Here is a 22,153-nt window from a genome sequence, read left to right as displayed (position 1 = left end):
CATGCTTCGGCCTTTTTCAATAAGGGGTAGGGAGGCACATGACCACCCCTCTCCAAGAAACTATTGGGCCTGGGAACACATCTCCTGGAGCCAAAAAAATTATTTTTAGGGGAGGGAATGTGCAGCTTCCCTCCCCGAGCCTGTAGGGGTCCTGGGACCCCATCCCACGGAGCCAGTAACATTCATATTGGGGGAGAGGAGCATGCAGATCTTCTTCCTGAGCCCAAATGGACCCTCAGGACCCATATCTACCAGGGCCATATACTAATTATAGGGGAGGGGGACATGTGACACCCCTCTCCAAGCCTTAGGGGGCCCCAGGGACCCAATCACCTGGGCCTTAAACATTTATTTTAGGGGACGGGGCTTATTGCTCCCCTTCCTAAGCCTAAATGGGCTCTGGAGACCTCCATTCCCTGGGGCCAAACACTAACATTAGGGGAGAAAGGCAAGCAGACCCTCTCCCTGAGCCTTAAGAGGTTCTGGGGACCCCATCTCACTGGGCCTTTTTAATGTAAGTGGGTACCTAACCGGGGCACCCACAAAACATATCAACAAGAGTTGTGGAGGGCAGCCCAGGGGCCCTGTGACCCCAGCCGGCTCCTGCAAGGGAGCAAGCATTGCTCACACCTGGCGGGAGCAGCTATTTCCGTTTGCTCCTGCCAGGTGGTAGGATTCACAGTTTCCCTAACGACAAGAGTGTGGACAGGAAAACAGAATTGTGCTCCCACCCAGCAGAGGCAGTTTCAAAGCTCCCGCCAGGAGGGAGCACAGTTCTTTCCCTGCCCGGTCCTGTGAGCAGGGAAAAATACTGTGTCCTGGGGTTGACTCCCCAGGTCATAGTTTAAGAGCCGGCCCAGAGGATGGGGTCCCCAGGTCATTCTAAGGCTCAGAGACGAGGATCGTGCACACCCCTCTCCCTGAAGTTATTGTTTGGCCCCGAGAAGGCCGCTGCCAGCATGTTTTCTTTTTTTTTAAAGATTTGCAAGCCTGTAATTCAAAAAGATCTAGTGAAATAATTATGCGTGTGTCCTACCGAAGGACCGGCACCACCGTGAATTGAAAGCGCGACATTCAGGACAATATTTTCTTCACACACATATATATATATATATATATATTAAACATAGACTATTGTGAAAACACAAAATACTAAATTCTAAATACAATGTATTATGAGATACAGAATTTAATGTGTCATGATTCAGTTTACTGTTGAAATGGAAATAGTACCTCGTGCATTAATTACAACACAAGTACTCCATAGGAAGAAGAATGATCCACAAACAAAAAAATTACCAAATGGCCTGAGATGTGAGAGAAACACTTCCCTAGGTACAGCCACAGCCATTGTCAAACAACTGGATCTGAGGGTCAAACCCGATCTAAAAGTGATCCTGGCGTTCTAAGCATTGGTGGAGTGTTATGCTTGAGGAATGCAAACATCACAGACAGACACACTGCTAACCTAGAAATGTACCAGAAATGCATATTAAAACATGCCATCTACCGAAGAGTACAGCCATTCTCCCCACACACAGCAGGTACAGCATCAGAAGGAACAATTCTGCCTTCCCTCCTACACGCAAAGTAGGTACATCACCCATAGGCAGTTCAGCTATTCTCCACACACACACAGCAGGTACAGCACCAGAAGGAATAATTCAGCCATCCCTCAAACACACAAAGTAGGCACATCACCTGTAGGCAGTTCCACCATTCTTCACACACATACACAGAAGGTGCAGCATCAGGAGGAACATTTCAGCCATCCCCCATACACACAAAGTAGGTAAATCACCCATAGGCAGTTCAGCCATTCTCCACACACACAGAGCAGGAACAGCATCAGTGCAGCAGTTCAAGGATGATCCTCTACACAGGCCAAAAGCTGCTTTGGAGTGGTCAGTACAGCAGACTACCACACACACACACACAGCAGCATCAAATGTGGTAAAACATACTTGTGTGAAAGTCTGTCCCTGTGCCCTTCTCATCCATAGGCCAGAAATTACATCAGATGCCAACCTCAACTAAATGTCTTTAATGTCCCACTTCTCTCTTGCTTTTGGCTGCAACATGCCCAAACTTATGTGGGTAAATTCTCCCTGTCCCCATAAGCCTAAGATGCCCTACCACCTCATAGGTTTAAGAGGCAGAGCTCTGCACATAGACTGTCATATGACTCACCATGCCGCCTTCCCCAGAGGATGCTACATACTCATCTTACCCGTTTATCATGGGGTTCCCACTTGCGTACAAAAGTGGCCGCATTGGTCTGAAGTGCTGTAGGACCCAACTCCTACCCGCCCATAGAAAGCTGACATTGAACTCTAATAGAGTGGAACAAAGCGAACTCCCCCATAGGTTTGAGATGCTGAACTTCATTTCGTAATCCTTGGAGACCAATTCCCCCACCACCTGCCTGAGGCTGCATCAAGGCCAACTCACAAATAGGTCTAAAATGCTGATCTCAACTCATAGTCCCAAGATGTAAAATTGCCCCCACTGGTCCTGCAGTCCTAAGATGCTAAACTCCTCCCCTTGGTCTGAGATATCATCTGCACACATAAGCTGTCCAACTCATACAAGATGTCCATCTCTACTCATAGGCTTGAGACACAACTGTCCCGGAGAAAGATCCCTCTTCATATGAAAGGACAGCCATAATGCCCTTCCCATTCCCAAGATTTCTCATTTCCACCACAGATTAGTGATGACCTGCATTGTTCTATCCAGTCTCACCCAAGAATCCTGATGAAGGTGGGTTCCGTTGGATACGCTCCTCTGTGTTCTCCTGGATGATATCCCACAGCCGCCACTGGACCTGGGGGTGTAGGATGTAGAACGGTTGGTTCGGATGCCTCTGCCTGTATTCCTTGTATCGTTTGAAGATTGGGTAATCTGGCTTCTTAAACCACTGATGGGCAAAAAGGACAAGAAAGGGTCTGAGGCATCTTATCATCCACCTCACCCACCACAGTTGACAGCTAATTGCGCTGTATTGTACCTGCAGGCTACAAATGCAGCTCTTTTGACTGTGGGACCTGGAATCCACTCCATGCTCCTCTCAGCACCTCTAGCTGAGTGCTAGTTTTCAATCCTTAAACAGGCACTGCAGTGTAGGTGGCAAAAACGTCTGCACAACCCACTCACTACTGTTCTAGTGCTGGGACTCAACGCTATTCCAGTTCCGATATCCCTGCATATCCCTCCCAGTGCATATGAGGCCTGATAGTCAATGCTCTTTCCTACTGCAGTAACACAGCTTGGCAAAACAGTGAATAGGATTAATTCAAGCACTTCCATTTACCTCTTTCTGTTATTTTCTGTGATTACTCTAAGTCATTGCTTAATTTGTAAAAATGAAGTGCCAGGGCCATCGTCAGTAGGCCACTGCAGCTTGCACGACGCATTTCCCCAGCTTCGCTGTCAATGACAGTACAAACACACTTACTAGCTGTAGGAAAGTACCATCTTGCCTGGCATGTTACCCCCATTTTTACTTATATGTATGTTTGTTTTTGCCTGTGTCACTGGGATCCTGCTAGCCAGGACCCCAGTGCTCATAAGTTGTGCCCTGTATGTGTTCCCAGTGTGGTGCCTAACTGTATCACTGAGGCTCTGCTAACCAGAAACTCAGTGTTTATGCTCTCTCTGCTTTTAAAATTGTCACTGCAGGCTAGTGACTCATTTTAACAATTTTGATTGGCACACTGGAACACCCTTATAATTCCCTAGTATATGGTACCTAGGTACCCATGTTATTGGGGTTCCAGGAGATCCCTATGGGCTGCAGCATTTCTTTTGCCACCCATAGGGAGCTCAGACAATTCTTACACAGGAATGCCACTGCAGCCTGAGTGAAATAACGTCCACAGTATTTCACAGCCATTTTACACTGCACTTAAGTAACTTATAAGTCACCAATATGTCTAACCCTCACTTAGTGAAGGTTAGGTGCAAAGTTACTAAGTGTGAAGGCACCCTGGCACTAGCCAAGGTGCCCCTACATTGTTCAGGGCAATTTCCCCGGACTTTGTGAGTGCGGGGACACCATTACACATGTGAACTACATATAGGTCAATACCTATGTGTAGCTTAACAATGGCAACTCCGAACATGGCCATGTAACATGTCTGGGATCATGGAATTGTCACCTCAATGCCATTCTGGTATTGGGGGGACAACCCATGCAGCCCCTGGGCTCCAGCATGGACCCTGGGTACTGCCAAACTAGCTCTCTGGGGTTTTCTCTGCAGCTACCACTGCTGCCAACCCTCAGACAGGTGTCTGCCCCACTGGGGCCTGGGCAGCCCAGTCCCAGGAAGGCAGAACAAAGGATTACCTCTGAGAGAGGGTGTTACACCCTCTCCCTTTGGAAATATGTGTTAAGGGCCTGAGAGGAGTAGCCTCTCCTGGCCTCTGGAAATGCTTTGAAGGGCACAGATGGTGCCCTCCTTGCATAAACCAGTCTACACCAGTTCAGGGATCCCCCAGCCCCTGCTCTGGTGTGAAACCGGACAAAGGAAAGGGGAGTGACCACTCCCCTGTCCATCACCACCCCAGGAGCTCCTCCAGTGTGTCCCAGACCTCTGCCATCTTGAATGCAGAGGTCTGAGGGCACAATAGAGACCTCTGAGTGGCCAGTGCCAGCAGGTGATGTCAGAGACCCCTCCTGATAGGGTCTTAGCTGGTTAGGTAGCCAATCCTCCTCTGGGGGCTATTTAGGGTTTCCTGTGGGTTTCTCTTCAGATAACGAATGCAAGAGCTCACCAGAGTTCTTCTACACTTCTCTCTTCAACTTCTGCCAAGGATCGACCGCTGACTACTCCAGGATGCCTGCAAAACCGCAACAAAGTAACAAGAAGACTACCAGCAACATTGTAGCACCTAATCCTGCCGGCTTTCTCAACTGTTTCCTGGTGGTGCATGCTCTGAGGGCTGTCTGCCTTCACACTGCATTGGAAGCCAAGAAGAAATCTCCCGTGGGTCGATGGAATCTTCCCCCTGCTAACGCAGGCACCAAACTTCTGCATCACCAGTCCTTTGGGTCCCCTCTCATCTTGACGAGCATGGTCCCTGGAACACAGGAGCTGGATCCAAGTGACCCTGACAGTCCAGTGGTCCTTCTGTCGAAATTTGGTGGAGGTAAGTCCTTGCCTCCCCACGCCAGACAGTAATCCTGTGTACTGCGTGATCTGCAGCTGCTAGGGCTTCTGTGCCCTTTAGCAAGACTTCCTTCGTGCACAGCACAGCCCAGGTGCCCAGCACTCCGTCCTGCATTGCCCAACTAGCTGAGTTGACCTACGGATTCGTGGGACCCTCTTTAGTTGTGCTGAGACGACCGCCGTGCTCATATTTCCTGAACGCCTGTTCAGGTGCTTCTGCGGGTGCTGCCTGTTTCAGCGTGGGCTGTCTCTGTTACTGGGCGCCCCTTCTGTCTCCTCCACCAAGGGTCGACCTCCTGGTCCTTCCTGGGCCTTGGCAGCACCCAAAACCTTCAACCGCACCTCTTGCAGCTAGCAAGGATTGTTTGCGTCTTTCTGCGTGGAACTAACTCTGCATCCTCCAGCACGCCGTGGGACATCTTCTGACAAAAGGAGAAGTTCCTGGCCCCTTCCGTTGTTGCAGAATCTTCGGCTTCTTCCACCCGGAGGCAGTCCTTTTGCACATTCATCTGGGGTTTAGTGGGCTCCTGCCCCCCCGTACACTTGCATGACTCTTGGACTTGGTCCCCTTCCTTTGCAGGCCCTCAGGTCCAGGAATCCGTCTTCAGTGCTTTGCAGTCAATTGTTGTCTTTGCAGAATCTCCTACCTCAACTTTACTGTTTTTCTGGGGTAGTAGGGTATCTTTACTCCTACTTTTCAGGGTCTTGGGGCAGGGTATCTTGGACACCCTTAGTGTTTTCTTACACTCCCAGCGACCCTCTACACACTACACTAGGCCTGGGGTCCATTCGTGGTTCTCATTCCACTTCTGGAGTATATGGTTTGTGTTGCCCCTAGGCCTATTGTCTCCTATTGCATTCTGTTGTGTTCTACAGTGTTTGCAAGTGTTTTACTTACCTGATTTTGGTTTATGTGTATATTTTGTGTATTTTACTTACCTCCTAAGGGAGTATATCCTCTGAGACACTTTTGGCATATTGTCACTGTTGGACTTTTGCTTATGCAGGGTCATCCTGAATCTTTTTTTGCCTCCTGCCTCCTATTTTTTCTGACCTGTCGCTGTTGGCTTTTGAACTCTGAGCACTTTCCCACTGCTAACCAGTGCTAAAGTGCATATGCTCTCCATGTAAAGTGTATGTTATTGATTATCCATGATTAGCCTATTTGATTTACTAGTAAGTCCCTAGTAAGGTGCACTAGAGGTGCCAGGGCCTGTAAATCAAATGCTACTAGTGGTCCTGCAGCACTAGTTGTGCCACCCACATAAGTAGCTCTGTAATCATGTCTCAGACCTGCCACTGCAGTGTCTGTGTGTGTATTTTTACACAGTAAATTCGACTTGGCAAGTGTACCCACTTGCCAGGCCTAAACCTTCCCTTTTCTTACATGTAAGGCACCCCTAAGGTAGGCCCTAGGTAGCCCCAAGGGCAGGGTGCAGTGTATGGATAAGGTAGGACATATAGTAATGTGGTTTATATGTCCTGACAGTGAAATACTGCCAATTTCGTTTTTCACTGTTGCAAGGCCTGTCTCTCTCATAGGATAATATGGGGGCTACCTTTAAATATGATTAAAGTGTAGATTCCCCTAGAGAGTAGATGGACATGTGGAGTTTGGGGTCCCTGAACTCACAATTAAAAAATACATCTTTTAGTAAAGTTGATTTTAAGATTGTGCGTTTGAAAATGCCACTTTTAGAAAGTGAGCATTTTCTTGCTTAAACCATTCTGTGACTGTGCCTTGTTTGTGGATTCCCTGTCTGGGTCAGTTTGACAGTTGGGTTGTTTTTCACCTCGCACTAGACAGTGACACAAAGGGGGCTGGGGTGTAACCTGCATTTCCTGATTAGCCATCTCTGCTAGGAGGAAGGGGTGGAGTGGTCACTCTCATCTGAAAGGACTGTGCCTGCCTCTGACAATGCCGGCTCTGACCCCCTGGTGTGTGTCTGAGGCCTTGCCTGGGCAAGGCAGGATTTCACAAGTAGGTGTGAGTCCCCTTTGAAGAAAGGTGACTTCAAAGACTAAAATGGGTATAAGAAGGGCACCCAAATCTACAGACTTTAGAAACACTTCTGGAACCAAGAGGAACCTCTGCCTGGAGAAGAGCTGATAGCTGAGGAAGAAGTGCTGCCCTGCCTGTGACTGTGCTTTGTGGAGCTTTCCTGCAGTGCTGCTTCTGCCAGAGTAAGAGGGCAAAGACTGGACTTTGTGTGCCTTCCATCTTGTGAAGAAATCTCCAAAGGCTTGAGTTAGAGCTTGCCTCCTGTTGTTTGAAGTCTCAGGGACAGCAAAGACTTCTCTCTGCCAGCACCTGGAGTCTCTGGAGAGACTCCTGCCCCGACAAGTGGTGCCCTATCCAGTCCCTGGGCCCTTGAAAGGAAAGCTGGTGGAATCCAAGGAAATCGACTTCGGATGACTTCGGACCGATGCCGCTGCTGAATTCGGTAACGCCGCCTGCACCTGACGCCGTGACCTTCGCTGGAACGCGACGCTCTTCGTAGGCCCGACGCCGCAGCAGCTCCGCTGAAGTCCGCGACTCCGTGGAAGTCGCCGCACCACGTCATGACCGACGCTGCTTGAAGTGCACGGATTCAACGTTGCGCACTGACGCCGCGATCCTCGACTTCGCGCATCGGCTTGTTTTCACTCTTCACCAAAGCTACTGTACTTGGGGGTCTACACGACTCCGTGTCCGGCGCCGCTGGTGTTGGCTTGTTGGGAACGACTCCGTCACGACGCCGTGTTTACATCTCATCGAAGCATTTTTGTTTCTAAGCGCTATTTTTGAGTTTAATCTCTAAAAATTCATAACTTGGCTTGTGTATGTCGGATTTTTGTTGTTTTGGTCTTGTTCTGTTTAGATAAATATTTCCTATTTTTCTAAACCTGTGTTGTGTCATTTTGTAGTGTTTTCATTAAGTTACTGTGTGTGGTGGTACAAATACTTTACACCTAGCGCTCTGAAGTTAAGCCTACTGCTCTGCCAAGCTACCAAGGGGGTAAGCAGGGGTTAGCTCAGGGTGATTCTCTTTTACCCTGACTAGAGTGAGGGTCCTTGCTTGAACAGGGGGTAACCTGACTGTCAACCAAAGACCCCATTTCTAACATTGGTGATCAGCGGTTGGGATTTGGACTTGTATTTGTACTTGACATAAAGTAATGAAGTGTACACTACTGTTTGAGTTCGGACCACTACGTGACCACATACTACTTGTTTGGTGATCTGTTGCTTTTTCTCTTAAGGGCTCCTTTTTGTTCTACTTCCATTATTTTGATGATCCCTTGACGGATTCTTTTTACTTCATTGGGAACTTATTTTCTGCCTTTGGAACTTTGCACTTGTGACCACCATGTCTCAATCTGGAGATGCAACAGCTGGAGCTGTGTTTGAAATAGAGAAACTGAAGGAGTACTCAGTTGCTCAATTGAAACAGTTCCTTAAAGATCTTGACTGTCCCACTGAGAGCTCCACCAGGGAGGGGGAGCTGCAAAAGGCACAGAGGGCCTGGGTGACAATCAAGAAGGCTGGAGGGCACACAGGGGAGGAGAATGTGGGTGGGGAAGTGCAGAGGATACACAGTAGTGTAGTTGAGGTACCTGTTACGCCTGGGGGGAGGGTCCCCAGGAGGGGTAGCAGGGTGTCATCCAAGGGTCTGACTCCTGAAGAGTTACAGGACAGACAGGCAGAGAGGGCTCGCCGGTTCAAGGAGTTGAGGATGCAAAGGGAGAAGGAGTTGGAAGAAAGGAGGAGGGACTTAGAGATCAAAAAGAGGATTTGGGCTTATGAGCTCAAAATGAAGGAGCTGGAAGTCATGAGGGCTGAATCCAGCTGGAATGGTGGCAGCAACAATTTTATATCTAGTGCTGCTGAAGAAGTGCACATGCCCAGAGATGTGGTGCCCTACTTGAAGGAGGGAGTTAACACACACCAGGAGGTTCAGGGGTATGAGGTAGTTCCAGTGATGCACAGGGTCCCTGAGGTGGATTGGGGAACTGGCATGGGGAGTCATATTCCTACTGGTGGGAGGGACACTCTACTGACTCTAGGTGAGAGTGACAGAGAGAGGGGTTCCCCCCAGGTAGAAGTCCTGGTTATGGAGTGTGAAGACATCCCAGAAGAGTGTGGGTTGAGTGTCAGGGACAGTCAGGTACTGTTTCAACAGTCTCAGGAGGGTGATGTGGGGTGCTTTTTCAAAGCAGAGTCACTGGATGGTTGGGTGAAGGGTACTTTGGTTAATTCATGTAAGGGGCTGAGTGATGTAATTGCTGGAGAGCATATGTCTAGTCCTTATTTTCCAGAGCTACGCCAACACCAGGTGGAGTGTGAGTTCTCTGACCCCAGGGAGCTTACAATGGAGGCAGACCTCTTGGTGAGTACCAGTGAGTCTGAAGAGGCATTTGGAGGGGGCTCCTGAGAGGAGTGGTCTAGGTATTTCCCAACCAGGTGAGGTAGGGAAGGATTGTAGTGTCCCAGGTAGGTCCCAGTGTAGTGGGATGCATGAGGGACCCCATGTCCAGTCTCTGAGGAGAGGGAATGGGGATGGGCTGAGGTCTAAGGTGTCCGAGATCCGGTCCCAGGTCCTGGAGGGTTCCATTGGGGAACACCAGGAGGGGAGCCTAGCCTGTACCATAGGGCCATCTGTTGAGGGAGATCCCACAGTGTCAGGAGAACTTGGGGGGGGCGGCTGTAGCCAGCGTCCCACCAGTTCTGGTGTCTGGCAGTACCACTCCTAGTGAGGGGGTACAGAAGTCCAGACAGAGGGTTGAGAGGGGGTTGCGGATCCCAGTGGAGAACCTGAAGGGTCAGGGGTCAGCTCTGAGAGCAGAGCCCCCCAGTAATGACCTTGGTGAGACCATTTCTGGGTTGGGGGGAATCCAGACTCTGTCAGATGGGCAGAGGTCAGGAGACCTGTGCCAGCCAGACTCTTGTGTGGCCCTTGGGAACAGTGTGTCCCTTGAGGGGGGCAAGTGTGCCCCCTGGAAGTCCTGGTGTGCCAGGCAGTGGTTCAACCGCAGGGTGGTGACTCTGGGTTGAATGATCAGGTTCAGGAGGTAAACTCTGACCTGGTGGGGGGTAAGTGTGCTCCCAAGGAAGTCCTGGTGCGCCAGGCAGTGGTTCTACCGCAGGCTGGTGACCCTGGGTTGGATGACCAGGTTCAGAGGGTAAACTCTGACCTGGTGGGGGGTAGGTATGCTCCCCAGGAATTCCTGGGTTGCCAGGCAGTGGTCCAGTCTGTCGGTACAGACCCTGGACTGGAGGATCAGGTGCAGGGGATAAACCCTGACCTGAAAGGGGGGGCGGTTTGCCCAATCACCCCCCCGGTGTGATTTCAAGGGGTACTCTCCCTGAGGGGTGGGTGCAGAACCCTGAAAGTAGGGGAAGGGGAGAGAAAGACTCACCCCTGACCCTAGAGCAATCTAAGGGTACAGACCCTGGATTGGAAGGCCAGGTTCAGGGTGTCCCCCTGACCTGGAGGAAGGGGCTACTGCTAACAGTACCCCTACCTTGTTGTCTTCTGGGGGGGGCACTTCTAGTTGGGTGGTTCAGGACCCCAGAAGAGAGGGCAGGGGGAGGGAAGCCTCACCCCTGGTCCTGGTCCAACCTGAAGGTACAGACCCCAGGTTGGAGGATCAGTTGCAGGTTAACATCCCTGCACTGGTGGAAGAATTGTGCAGGACTGCTTCTACAAGCACCCTGACAATTTTTTTTCTCTGGGGGTGGCGCTCCTGGAAGGAGGGTACAGAGCCCCAAAGGGGAGGACTAGGGTCAGGTTATCTTCTCTGACCTGGTGGAAGGTAGAGTGGTCAAAGGGTGTCAGGCACCTGAGGCTACCGCCCCCCACTCTCCACAGTCACAGTGGTTGGAGAGGCCTGAGGTCAGGCTCTCTCATCCCTGACAGTTGTCAGGGGTTACTGTGGCTTGCTGTCCTGGTGGACAGAGCTGCCCCTGGGGGTGGAACGAGAGTCACACCCCAGGGGTGGAGTGGGCAACACCACTGTGTTGGCCCTGGTGGTACTATCTGCCCATTGTAATACAACTGTGAGCAAAGTAAAGTTAGGCGCTGCACAGATGGTGTCTGCAGATGTGGAGAAGGGTTCCCCATGGGTTAGCTTAGTGGGCCCTGAGAGGATGGACAGAGGGATCCAACTGGAGTCAGGAAGGCGTAGAACTGGAACATGCCCCTGCTGTTGTGGGCCTGGGTCCTTGTTCTATCGCCCCAATCAGGGAAGTACGTCAAGGTATTGATTGTTCTCCCCTGACTTTAGGCTGGTAGGGGGTCGTGTTGGACTTTTGCTTATGCAGGGTCATCCTGAATCTTTTTTTGCATCCTGCCTCCTATTTTTTTCTGACCTGTCGCTGTTGGCTTTTGAACTCTGAGCACTTTCCCACTGCTAACCAGTGCTAAAGTGCATATGCTCTCCATGTAAAGTGTATGCAATTGATTATCCATGATTGGCCTATTTGATTTACTAGTAAGTCCCTAGTAAGGTGCACTAGAGGTGCCAGGGCCTGTAAATCAAATGCTACTAGTGGTCCTGCAGCACTAGTTGTGCCACCCACATAAGTAGCTCTGTAATCATGTCTCAGACCTGCCACTGCAGTGTCTGTGTGTGTATTTTTACACAGTAAATTCGACTTGGCAAGTGTACCCACTTGCCAGGCCTAAACCTTCCCTTTTCTTACATGTAAGGCACCCCTAAGGTAGGCCCTAGGTAGCCCCAAGGGCAGGGTGCAGTGTATGGATAAGGTAGGACATACAGTAATGTGGTTTATATGTCCTGACAGTGAAATACTGCCAATTTCGTTTTTCACTGTTGCAAGGCCTGTCTCTCTCAAAGGATAATATGGGGGCTACCTTTAAATATGATTAAAGTGTAGATTCCCCTAGAGAGTAGATGGACATGTGGAGTTTGGGATCCCTGAACTCACAATTAAAAAATACATCTTAGTAAAGTTGATTTTAAGATTGTGCGTTTGAAAATGCCACTTTTAGAAAGTGAGCATTTACTTGCTTAAACCATTCTGTGACTGTGCCTTGTTTGTGGATTCCCTGTCTGGGTCAGTTTGACAGTTGGGTTGTTTTTCACCTCGCACTAGACAGTGACACAAAGGGGGCTGGGGTGTAACCTGCATTTCCTGATTAGCCATCTCTGCTAGGAGGAAGGGGTGGAGTGGTCACTCTCATCTGAAACGACTGTGCCTGCCTCTGACAATGCCGGCTCCGACCCCCAGGTGTGTGTCTGAGGCCTTGCCTGGGCAAGGCAGGATTTCACAAGTAGGTGTGAGTCCCCTTTGAAGAAAGGTGACTTCAAAGACTAAAATGGGTATAAGAAGGGCACCCAAATCTACAGACTTCAGAAATACTTTTGGAACCAAGAGGAACCTCTGCCTGGAGAAGAGCTGATAGCTGAGGAAGAAGTGCTGCCCTGCCTGTGACTGTGCTTTGTGGAGCTTTACTGCAGTGCTGCTTCTGCCAGAGTAAGAGGGCAAAGACTGGACTTTGTGTGCCTTCCATCTTGTGAAGAAATCTCCAAGGGCTTGAGTTAGAGCTTGCCTCCTGTTGTTTGAAGTCTCAGGGACAGCAAAGACTTCTCTCTGCCAGCACCTGGAGTCTCGGGAGAGACTCCTGCCCCGACAAGTTGTGCCCTATCCAGTCCCTGGGCCCTTGAAAGGAAAGCTGGTGGAATCCAAGGAAATCGACTTCGGATGACTTTGGACCGACGCCACTGCTGAATCCGGTAACGCCGCCTGCACCTGACGCCGTGACCTTCGCTGGAACGCGACGCTCTTCGTAGGCCCGACGCCGCAGCAGCTCCGCTGAAGTCCGCGACTCCGTGGAAGTCGCCGCACCACGTCGTGACCGACACTGCTCAAAGTGCACGGATTCAACGTTGCGCACAGACGCCACGATCCCCGACTTCGCGCATCGGCTTGTTTTCACTCTTCACCAAAGGTACTGTACTTGGGGGTCTACACGACTCCGTGTCCGGCGCCGCTGGTGTTGGCTTGTTGGAAACGACTCTGTCACGACGCTCTGTTAACATCTCATCGAAGCATTTTTGTTTCTAAGCGCTATTTTTGAGTTTAATCTCTAAAAATTCATAACTTGACTTGTGTATGTTGGATTTTTGTCGTTTTGGTCTTGTTCTGTTTAGATAAATATTTCCTATTTTTCTAAACCTGTGTTGTGTCATTTTGTAGTGTTTTCATTAAGCTACTGTGTGTGGTGGTACAAATACTTTACACCTAGCGCTCTGAAGTTAAGCCTACTGCTCTGCCAAGCTACCAAGGGGGTAAGCAGGGGTTAGCTGAGGGTGATTCTCTTTTACCCTGACTAGAGTGAGGGTCCTTGCTTGAACAGGGGGTAACCTGACTGTCAACCAAAGACCCCATTTCTAACAGTCACTAAAATAAAGTCCCTTTATTTTTAGTAACTCTGAGTATTGTGTTTCTTATGATATATTGCTATATGATATAAGTGGTATAGAAGGAGCTTTGCATGTCTCCTAGTTCAGCCTAAGCTGCTCTGCTATAGCTACCTCTATCAGCCTAAGCTGCTAGAACACTACTAATCTACTAATAAGGGATAACTGGACCTGGCACAAGGTGTAAGTACCACAAGGTACCCACAATAAGCCAGGCCAGCCTCCTACACTAGCCATTGCTCTTCTAGAAGTGTGACAATTCCGGCTATTCCAGGCCTTAAATCTATAAGAATGGTTTGGGTGGCAGGTATTAGTATTTTTTAATGTATATTGAATTGAAAAAACAACTGTTGTTGTTCTCATCCTTAAATAAGGCAAGCAGCTGCACCATGTGGGAGACTGTCATGTACTGGTGTTGGTAATTAAGTGCCGGACCTGAGCACCGGAAAACTCCGGCTCAAATTAAGCTTTGCTCTAAGTTCATTTGGTATGCCTAGACATGAGCCCCATGGTTCACTGTGCCATAGGACTCAAACTGCTCTTCACTGCGGACCATCCTGAAACCTGTCTAGGGTTGCTTGCATTTCTTTTCTAACGGGCCATGGCCCAGCAGTTCAAGCAGTACTTCCATTTTGTGGTAGGGCTAAGACTATTTTGCATATGGCTGGGCCTTGTCTCTAGTGGCACAAGTGAGCAATGCAATTGTCTAAAAGGTGGCCCAGAGTAGTTACAAGATGCTGAGATTAATTCAAGCATTTTATCTATCTTGTTTAGTTTTTTCCCAATTTGGTTATTCCAGCTACCTACAAGAAAACAAAAGTAAAGAGTGGCACACAGCATTTGTTTGCAGCAAGAAAGTTCTAGACTTGTTTCAAGCAGCAGGTTAGCGCAGGCCACTCACCTCGCTGAGCAAGAAACACAGTTCTAGACTTGTTCAAGCAGCAGGTTAGCGCAGGTCACTCACCTCACTGAGCAAGAAACACAGTTCTAGACTTGTTTCAAGCAGCAGGTTAGCGCAGGCCACTCACCTCGCTGAGCAAGAAACACAGTTCTAGATTTGTTTCAAGCAGCAGGTTAGCGCAGGCCACTCACCTCGCTGAGCAAGCAACACAGTATTAGACTTGTTTCACTCTGCACGCTAGTGCAGGCCACTCACCTCGCTGAGCAAGCAGCACAGTTCTAGACTTGTTCAAGCAGCAGGTTAGCGCAGGCCACTCACCTCGCTGAGCAAGCAGCACAGTTCTAGACTTGTTTCAAGCAGCAGGCTAGCGCAGGCCACTCATCTCGTGAGCAAGCAACACAGTACTAGACTTGTTTCAATCTGCATGCTAGCGCAGGTCACTTACCTCGCTGAGCAAGCAGCACAGTTCTGGACTTGTATCAAGCAGCAGGCTAGCACAGGCCACTCACCTCGCTGAGGTTCGCATAGTACGGTGCAGGATCCCAGGCCACCAGAATACCAGAAGTATAGAGAGGGTTGTCCAGGAACTTGTGGTTCTCAGACGCCATCACCTGCCAATGAATTGCACAGAACATCAGGGTCCATATTTATGGGACTTGAAGTCTAATCAACTAGAGTGTGCAGCTGCAGATATTCATAGGACAGCAGCATGGGTCAACTACAGGGCGAGTGGGCTATTGTCTGAAACACGGATCTGTCTGTGTGTCTGCATACCTGAACATTTCTATGTAGGTGCATGTGTGTGAAAATACACTCTTGAATGTGCTAGACAATCCCAGCAGATGGACACAGACAACACACGATGCATAAGCTCATACTTTCTACTAATTTAAATTACCGTCCCATACTGGGAATTAGTATTCTGTCATTCTCCTATTCTCTCTATTAGTGCTATTCTGAGCCCCGGAAACTCCTATCTTTAGCCAATTTCACTAGAAACAGTATATTTACAAGGCTCTTGTCTTTGTAGAAACCAACAAAATACTAACATGGAAATCAAGTGCAGGTGAAGTGGAACAGAACAGAACTTTACTGCATATATTTTAGGAGTCTAGTAATTGTTGTTCAGATCAATTTAGCAGGATCTTGTACGAGCAGGCGAGGGTGACACCTGCTTCTCTTCAAGGCTCTGTCACTTGGATCCCATGAAAAATGAGGCTTTGCCTCTCCAGCAGAACTGGTGCCACAGCTGAGCACAGAAAGAGCATTGTGTGATGATGATACATCTTGCCTTGACTTGAATCGGCCACGGCTTGTTGTTAAGGGCGGAGGGGCCCTGCCCCTCCACGTTCTTTCAATGCACAAAGAGTGTCTGTCAGGCTGAGCAAAGGTCAGTCTGACAGACACTCTTCATGTTCTGGTCAGGCAGCCAGGCTCTGTACATGGGGCTAAATGAGTGAGCGCCCGGTTGCCTGAGCTGAAATTTGCCAGGCTAACAATCTCATAGCTCAGAGGGCCTGACCTCCTCAGCCCAACAAAGGCTTCAGTGAGCCTCCCCCGCAAAACAAGGGGGAGCATCACTGATAGACTCGGATCCGGTCTCTTCAGTATTAAGTCTTGAAGTGTCCAGGGTCGACGGTCCATCAGTGACAGTCGTCACAGAATGTAGTGGGGTCAGCAGCTCTCACTGACCCCATCACACTCTGCGAGGAGATAAGGAAGGTCCTCCTGGCCCATGACAATGTCAGCCAATCAACAGAGGCAGCGGGATCTTCCTTCCATTCCTTACTCACCTGAAGCCTCCAGGAAACAACAAAGGCTTCTGCTTCTCCCTCCCACCACCTGATGTCACCCGCGGCAGGTGAGTATTTAATGAATGTTGAAGGCATGTGTGTATTTATGAATGTATCTGTATATGCACATGTGTGCTGTAAATGGGTGGGTGTATGTGCTTGTGAATGGTGGGTGTATGCGTACGCTTGTGACTCGATGTGAGTGTGCATGTCGATGAATGTGCACGCGTGTGTGTAGAAGAGTGTGCATGTGTGTGCCCGCCCCACCACTGCTGCACATTAGAAGCCACCACTAACTTGAAAAGCAACTTGTATCATCCATGACTACAATAAGTCTTTCCGTGGGATAGATGTGGCTGTGTGAATACTGGGGATTAAAAGGGCAGTGACAGAAGAGGAAGAGACACATTGAAAAATAAGCTGGAGAGGCTGGAGAGTCAGGTGAAGGGAAATCAGGGACATCATTAGTCAGGAGGTCATTGTCCATTGCACATCCTAACGGTGTGCGTCCTCATCATCAGATGGCATTGCGCAGGTCTCACCATTCAGACTGCAGAAGTACAGCGAGTTCTAAGTCATGGTGTTGCCATTTTTCCCCATGGTGAGCAGCCAGACATAAGTAATGAGATGTGGATGGTGATCAAATAGGGGATTGCCAGTGCTTATTAGGAGCCCCTGGTTGCAGGTGTGGCCTACCGGTACTCATATTTGGGAAATGGCACTCATTTTTCCTCGTCATTTTTTGACCCAGTGCAAGAGGGAAAAAAGCCACAAAATTGGGAAAGGAGGGGGAAGAAAAAGACGCAAAACAGTTGCAAAGAAAGAAAGTAGCCATGAAAAAGAATCTAAAAGAGAGAGAAGTGGGCAGGGAGAGTTTGGTGATAGATGAAAGATGTGTGAGGTGGATTCAAGACTGTGCAGCACTGGTGTTCGGCACTGCGGCATCCAACAGCGTCGGCTACTGTTTCTGTGTTAAACTTTGGGCACCAGTGCTTATTCTTTTACAAATGAATCACCCTTATAAGATCTTTCAGAGTCATGTTACCCTGACAGAGATGAAATGAACTTGCTCTTCTTCTTTTATCAGCAAAGTCCTGTATGATTTCTGAGCAAATACTTTGGTTGCCCTTTTGAGGAGCTTCAAAGAGTTGATGACAAGGATTGTAGAATCCATGCCCTTGCGTTTCTCCCGAACAGCAGTTCAGCTGGTGCCAGTAATACTGTGAGGCGTGTCCCAAAAGCCTCCTTGAGTATGGCATAACACACTAGATCTGGGATTCCAAGTAGGTTTACCAATACTTCCATGTGGCCATGAAACACTCAACCAAACCATTGCTTGAGATTACTTTACCATGCAAGAAGGCCATGAACTTAGCAAAAGCACATAAAGTTTTCCAACTGAAGGGAAGACAGTTTTCTGATTTCATACCCTCTTGAGTATTGTTTGTTGACAATGTGTGATTCAGAGCTGGTATCACAACATCCACACCAGTACTGGGAAGCAACACAACCTCTGGGACCCTGGAATACTCATACATGATCACCAGAAGATATTGGTCTGAGGGGGTCATGCAAAGGAATCCAACAGCAACCTATTTTTTACCTCAAGCCAGTAGGGAGCTGAGACATCCAGAAAGATTACGAAGCATTACCTTAACTGAGGTATTCTGGCAAGTGTGACAATTGCCAAGCATGTACTCCACCAGTTGATCAAGAAAAGGGAACAAGACTTGTTGATGAATCAGACTCTTTGTAGCTACAATTCTGCTTTGACCTTCAGGTGTGAGCTTCACCACCTGTTCTCTCATGATTTGGGAATGACCAAATTGCAGCAGAAAGCCAGATCGAGGCTGAGCAAACTTGCCATGCACTTTTGAGAAAGACTTCCGTTTCTGGAAGTCACACTGCCTGTATATTCATTTCACCCTTTGCAGTTTCAAAGAAAAAATTCTTCAGAGACCGAGAAAGCTGGAGGACATTGTGACCATGACGTGTGCCTCCCACTCAGTGTGTTCAGGCTCAAGCAGTGGATCACAGTGGATGATCCTGGCGAGCATCTATGCAGCATCAAAGACTCAGAACCTGCTATGGATTCTGTCTTCCCCTCTTCCGAGACTGTCTGGCCCTTTAAAGGATTTGCAAAGCATCTGGCAGAAACCATTTACCCACACTTTGCTGATTATTTCAATATCCTTGAGCAATCCAGGGAGCCTGCAAGAAAAAAAGCAGATTGACTCTTTGCAAACATTACAATGCCATATAAGACATAGAATGAATAAGAGAGGATCCATTAGCATCTCCCCTGCATGATCTTCCGAAGTCATGAAGATATTCTCTAATGGCAATAGTCGTGTACCTAAAGATGACTATATCACAAGATTAGTACTGGTCTTTGATAGCACTGGCACAAACTTTCATCTCTTGGTTGACACTGGAACCATCATCAAAGTAGTGATGCTGAGGTTGCCAAGCTGCAAAGTAATGTTATGACTTGTGTTGCTGAGTCTGGTCCTTTTCAATTTAGTGGAAGATTGTGGGAATTTGATCCCATACCTGCCGAAGAGCAGAGTACTTTTCTGCCTACCGGATATCTGGAACACCTTCTGATCCTTGTACCCACAGAAAAGGTACAGCTGAGTACTTTACTAGCTACTGACTACCACAAATACTAGCTCTAGCCAACGATCTCACTTCTGGAAATTTGCAATACATCTTTCGGGGAGGCAGAAGTTCCCATCACTTGGAAGCATGCTTTCATAATTACCCTTTCCAAGAAAACCTCAATAGGCCCAAATAATCTCTTTAATTTTAGATCTATCTCATTATGTATTGCCATTTCAGGCCAGTTTAATAGGAAGATGTGTAAGTTCTTAGCTAACAGCATTCCTGGAAGGCAATCTGGTGTTTGTTCTTTTCATAGTACTGAGACCGTGCTCTAAGCCGTAGTTGAGGACTTCAAAATCATCTTGGACCACAGTGGGTCAGACTCCCTGGTTCTTCTTGACCTCTCTGCGGCATTTGACATGGTCTCACACTCAGTACTCATTAAGTGAATTATAGATTTTGGGGTCCCTGGTCTGATGTTGGGATGTATTAATCTTTTGTGAGTGATCCAATTGTCTTTTCTTGCCCCCCTGTCTTTAACTGGGGTAAATTTAATTTCCCTTGAGGTGTTCCTCAGGGATTATCCTTCAGTCCCGCTCGGTTTCACATGTATATAGCTCTCCTTGTTGCTTTGATTAGATGTTATGGATTCTGTAGTATCATATGCTGAAGATACTCAGATTATCATCTCCATGTCTGCCAACTTGGAAGAAACTCAGAGCCATTTCACCACCTGTGTGAGGGCGGTAACTGAGTGGATGAATGACAGGTTTTCGAAACAGAACTCTGATCCAAGACAAAGATTCTCCTTTTTGGAACCAAATGTCCTAACTGGTGCCCTAACTGGAAGCCCAACAAAATGGGACCTTTACCTACTCCTGCTGCTGGTGCATCGCAAAATAATGGGGCCACCCCACAGAATGTGAAGAGAGCCCCTGAGTCTCCCATATCTCACAGATATTCATTAGCCTTTGGGACAGAAGGGGGTTCCCTGAAGGATCTGGGGCCTGCATCATCCCCTGACCCCTCCTACTTGCACTAAAAAACTGGGAGCGTTGTTTGAGTCTAGTCTCACGTTCACCCCGCAGCGTACAGCCCTGGCCTTCCAAAGCCTTGGTCTTTTATGGTCTAACCCCAAAGGCCTCCCTTTCCCTCAGGGATCTTACATGAAACAGCTGTTCAGGACCTGATCGCCATCCGTCTCGACTCCGCTAGTTCCTTGGGGTTTATCTGGGTCTACGGCTTTCCTTCTGGAGAGGCTGCAGATGCTTCCGCGCCCTGCAGTGATGCTGCATCTCTCACAGAGGATGTGGGTCGGGCACCTCCTTCCCAGCTGAGGCTAGCAGCCGGTCCTGCAGAGGTGCTTAAAGAAAGTACTATGCCTGGTGGGCGAAAGTGTCTACCCTGTCTCAGAAGGAAGGTGCTCTGGTACGGGCCTGCACTCGGCCTGCCTCACTCGTCCTCTTTCAAGTGCCTAGAACTGGGAAGAGTTGCGTCAGTGGCGCGCCTCGCACTACAGTAGCGCTGAGCGCTGGAATTCTCTTCCCCTCTCTCTTAGGCTCGCACCTACGACCTGTCTTTCAGGAAAAAAGTCTGAAAACTTGGTTGTTTCAACACTCTTAATAATGTTCTGCTCACTGTTGTATTTCCAGCTCCAGGACGCTCCGTTTTACTAGGGGAGCAGCTTGTGTTTTATGTCATTCATTCATTCACCTGCACAAAGCAGAATTTTTAGATCTTCTGTATGGTCTTCATATCATTAAAAAGGAAATGTTCTGCTAGTAGTCATTCCCTCCAGCATGGTTCACCTTCGTGTCTAGAGTGCTACTATCTGCTCTCCAAAAGGTGGTCTTTACTGTCATTCCGTATGACGTCATGTAGTTGATGGAATTTCTGATTCCATGGGCATGTATTTACTAATGAACTATAATCAGGGCCACCGGATATATGCGATTGTGAAGCCGCAACGACTTTCGTATAATTATAGGTATGCTGCATTTGCCACATAATCCCTCATCTACCGCATAATCTGCAGATTTTAACGAAAAAAATGTTGTTTCTGGTTTAAACGGTTGAAAAATTACTAAAAATGCAGCAACGCGTGCTGCCGCGCAGCGGAAGGCCCTTTGCAAAGCTGAACTTGTCACGTTTCTGCTTAACTGGTGTTAAACTGGTACTATTGCGGTGTACCAATGCCCAGGCAGTGCTGGCAATTTTTAAAATGATGAAATAATTAAGTAAAACTTTTGCAAAATGTGCCGCATTATGCCACATAATGTGCCTTTTACTGACGCATAATACTCAACCCTGCCGCATAATTTGGCCCTCTACAGCTGCATAATTCCAGTGGCCCTGACTATAATCTGTAGTTCTCACATCTAAGAGTTGCCTCATTTTCTCCTAAAACTTAATTTAATAGGCGATGACCTATTGTTTTCACCTTTCCGTGTATGTGGCCACGCCACACCATACTTGTACCTGTAGTTCAAGACTATCCCATTAATGAACCCTATTAGCCTCCTCATACTCCCGAACATGTACCTGCGTGTGACGTCAGCACAGTATTCAATCTTCCTCGGACCGGCCATATTAGTCTGTTAGTTTGCAGATTTTCGACAAGTAACAAGACAGCTTAAAATGTGCAAACGGAAGTATTTCCCTGAAAGTTGACTCGGGCACTGCGTCGCTAGCGTTGCGTAAAATGTGCTGGCATGGCGTAACACCGAGGCTCTGAGAATCTTCGCAGAGGGGCCTCAATGGGGCAACCACGCTCCCAGGATTCCGTGCAAGGTCAGGTCTACTGTAGACACGCACGCTAGTGTGGCCTCGCTTTGCACACAATCCTTGTGACACGCGAAGCAGGTGCAAAGAAAGGGCAAGAGGCATATCGGGATATCTCCGCGCAGAGCCTGTCATTTCCATAAAATGACCCCTTTGTGGTTTACCTCAGGCGGGTGCCTGCCTGACACTCCCGTGCTGGGGGTTGGCCTCGAGTACTAAGACCGCACCCCGATCGCTCACGCGTGCAATGCTAAGTACTGTTCAGCATCGTGCAAACGCAGCATTTATAGGGCGAACACACCCTAATACATCGTCATTAAGCAACACTAAGTAACCCAGTACTGAGCGACTGGAAGTCTGGATGTGCATTTGTTCTTTCTAATGTCATCTTTATCATTTCACTGTTCTAATCACTTCAGACTGTTGAAGCTCGGTGTTTCGCTGTGCATTATTTCTCACATATTTATGCATTCTGG

At 48.5% G+C, this 22,153-nt stretch overlaps 1 protein-coding gene across 8 annotated transcripts in view; it reads right to left on the bottom strand.

The window, feature by feature from the left end:
* The window catches only part of LOC138267723 (beta-galactoside alpha-2,6-sialyltransferase 1-like), a 206,286-nt gene that overhangs the window by 27,981 nt on the left and 156,152 nt on the right, over positions 1-22,153 (bottom strand). For all 8 annotated transcript variants that reach the window (XM_069216893.1, XM_069216892.1, XM_069216888.1 and 5 more), the window contains 2 exons: positions 15,009-15,110; positions 2,746-2,920 (listed from right to left, as the gene is read on the bottom strand). In XM_069216893.1, the coding sequence (XP_069072994.1) occupies positions 2,746-2,920; positions 15,009-15,110 (277 nt within the window). The remainder of the gene's footprint in view (positions 1-2,745; positions 2,921-15,008; positions 15,111-22,153) is intronic.

The sequence above is a fragment of the Pleurodeles waltl genome, chromosome 12 (genome assembly GCF_031143425.1).
Source record: "Pleurodeles waltl isolate 20211129_DDA chromosome 12, aPleWal1.hap1.20221129, whole genome shotgun sequence".
NCBI lineage: Eukaryota > Metazoa > Chordata > Amphibia > Caudata > Salamandridae > Pleurodeles > Pleurodeles waltl.
Note: the sequence above shows the minus strand (reverse complement) of the source record. Positions and strands in the feature narration are given on the sequence as shown.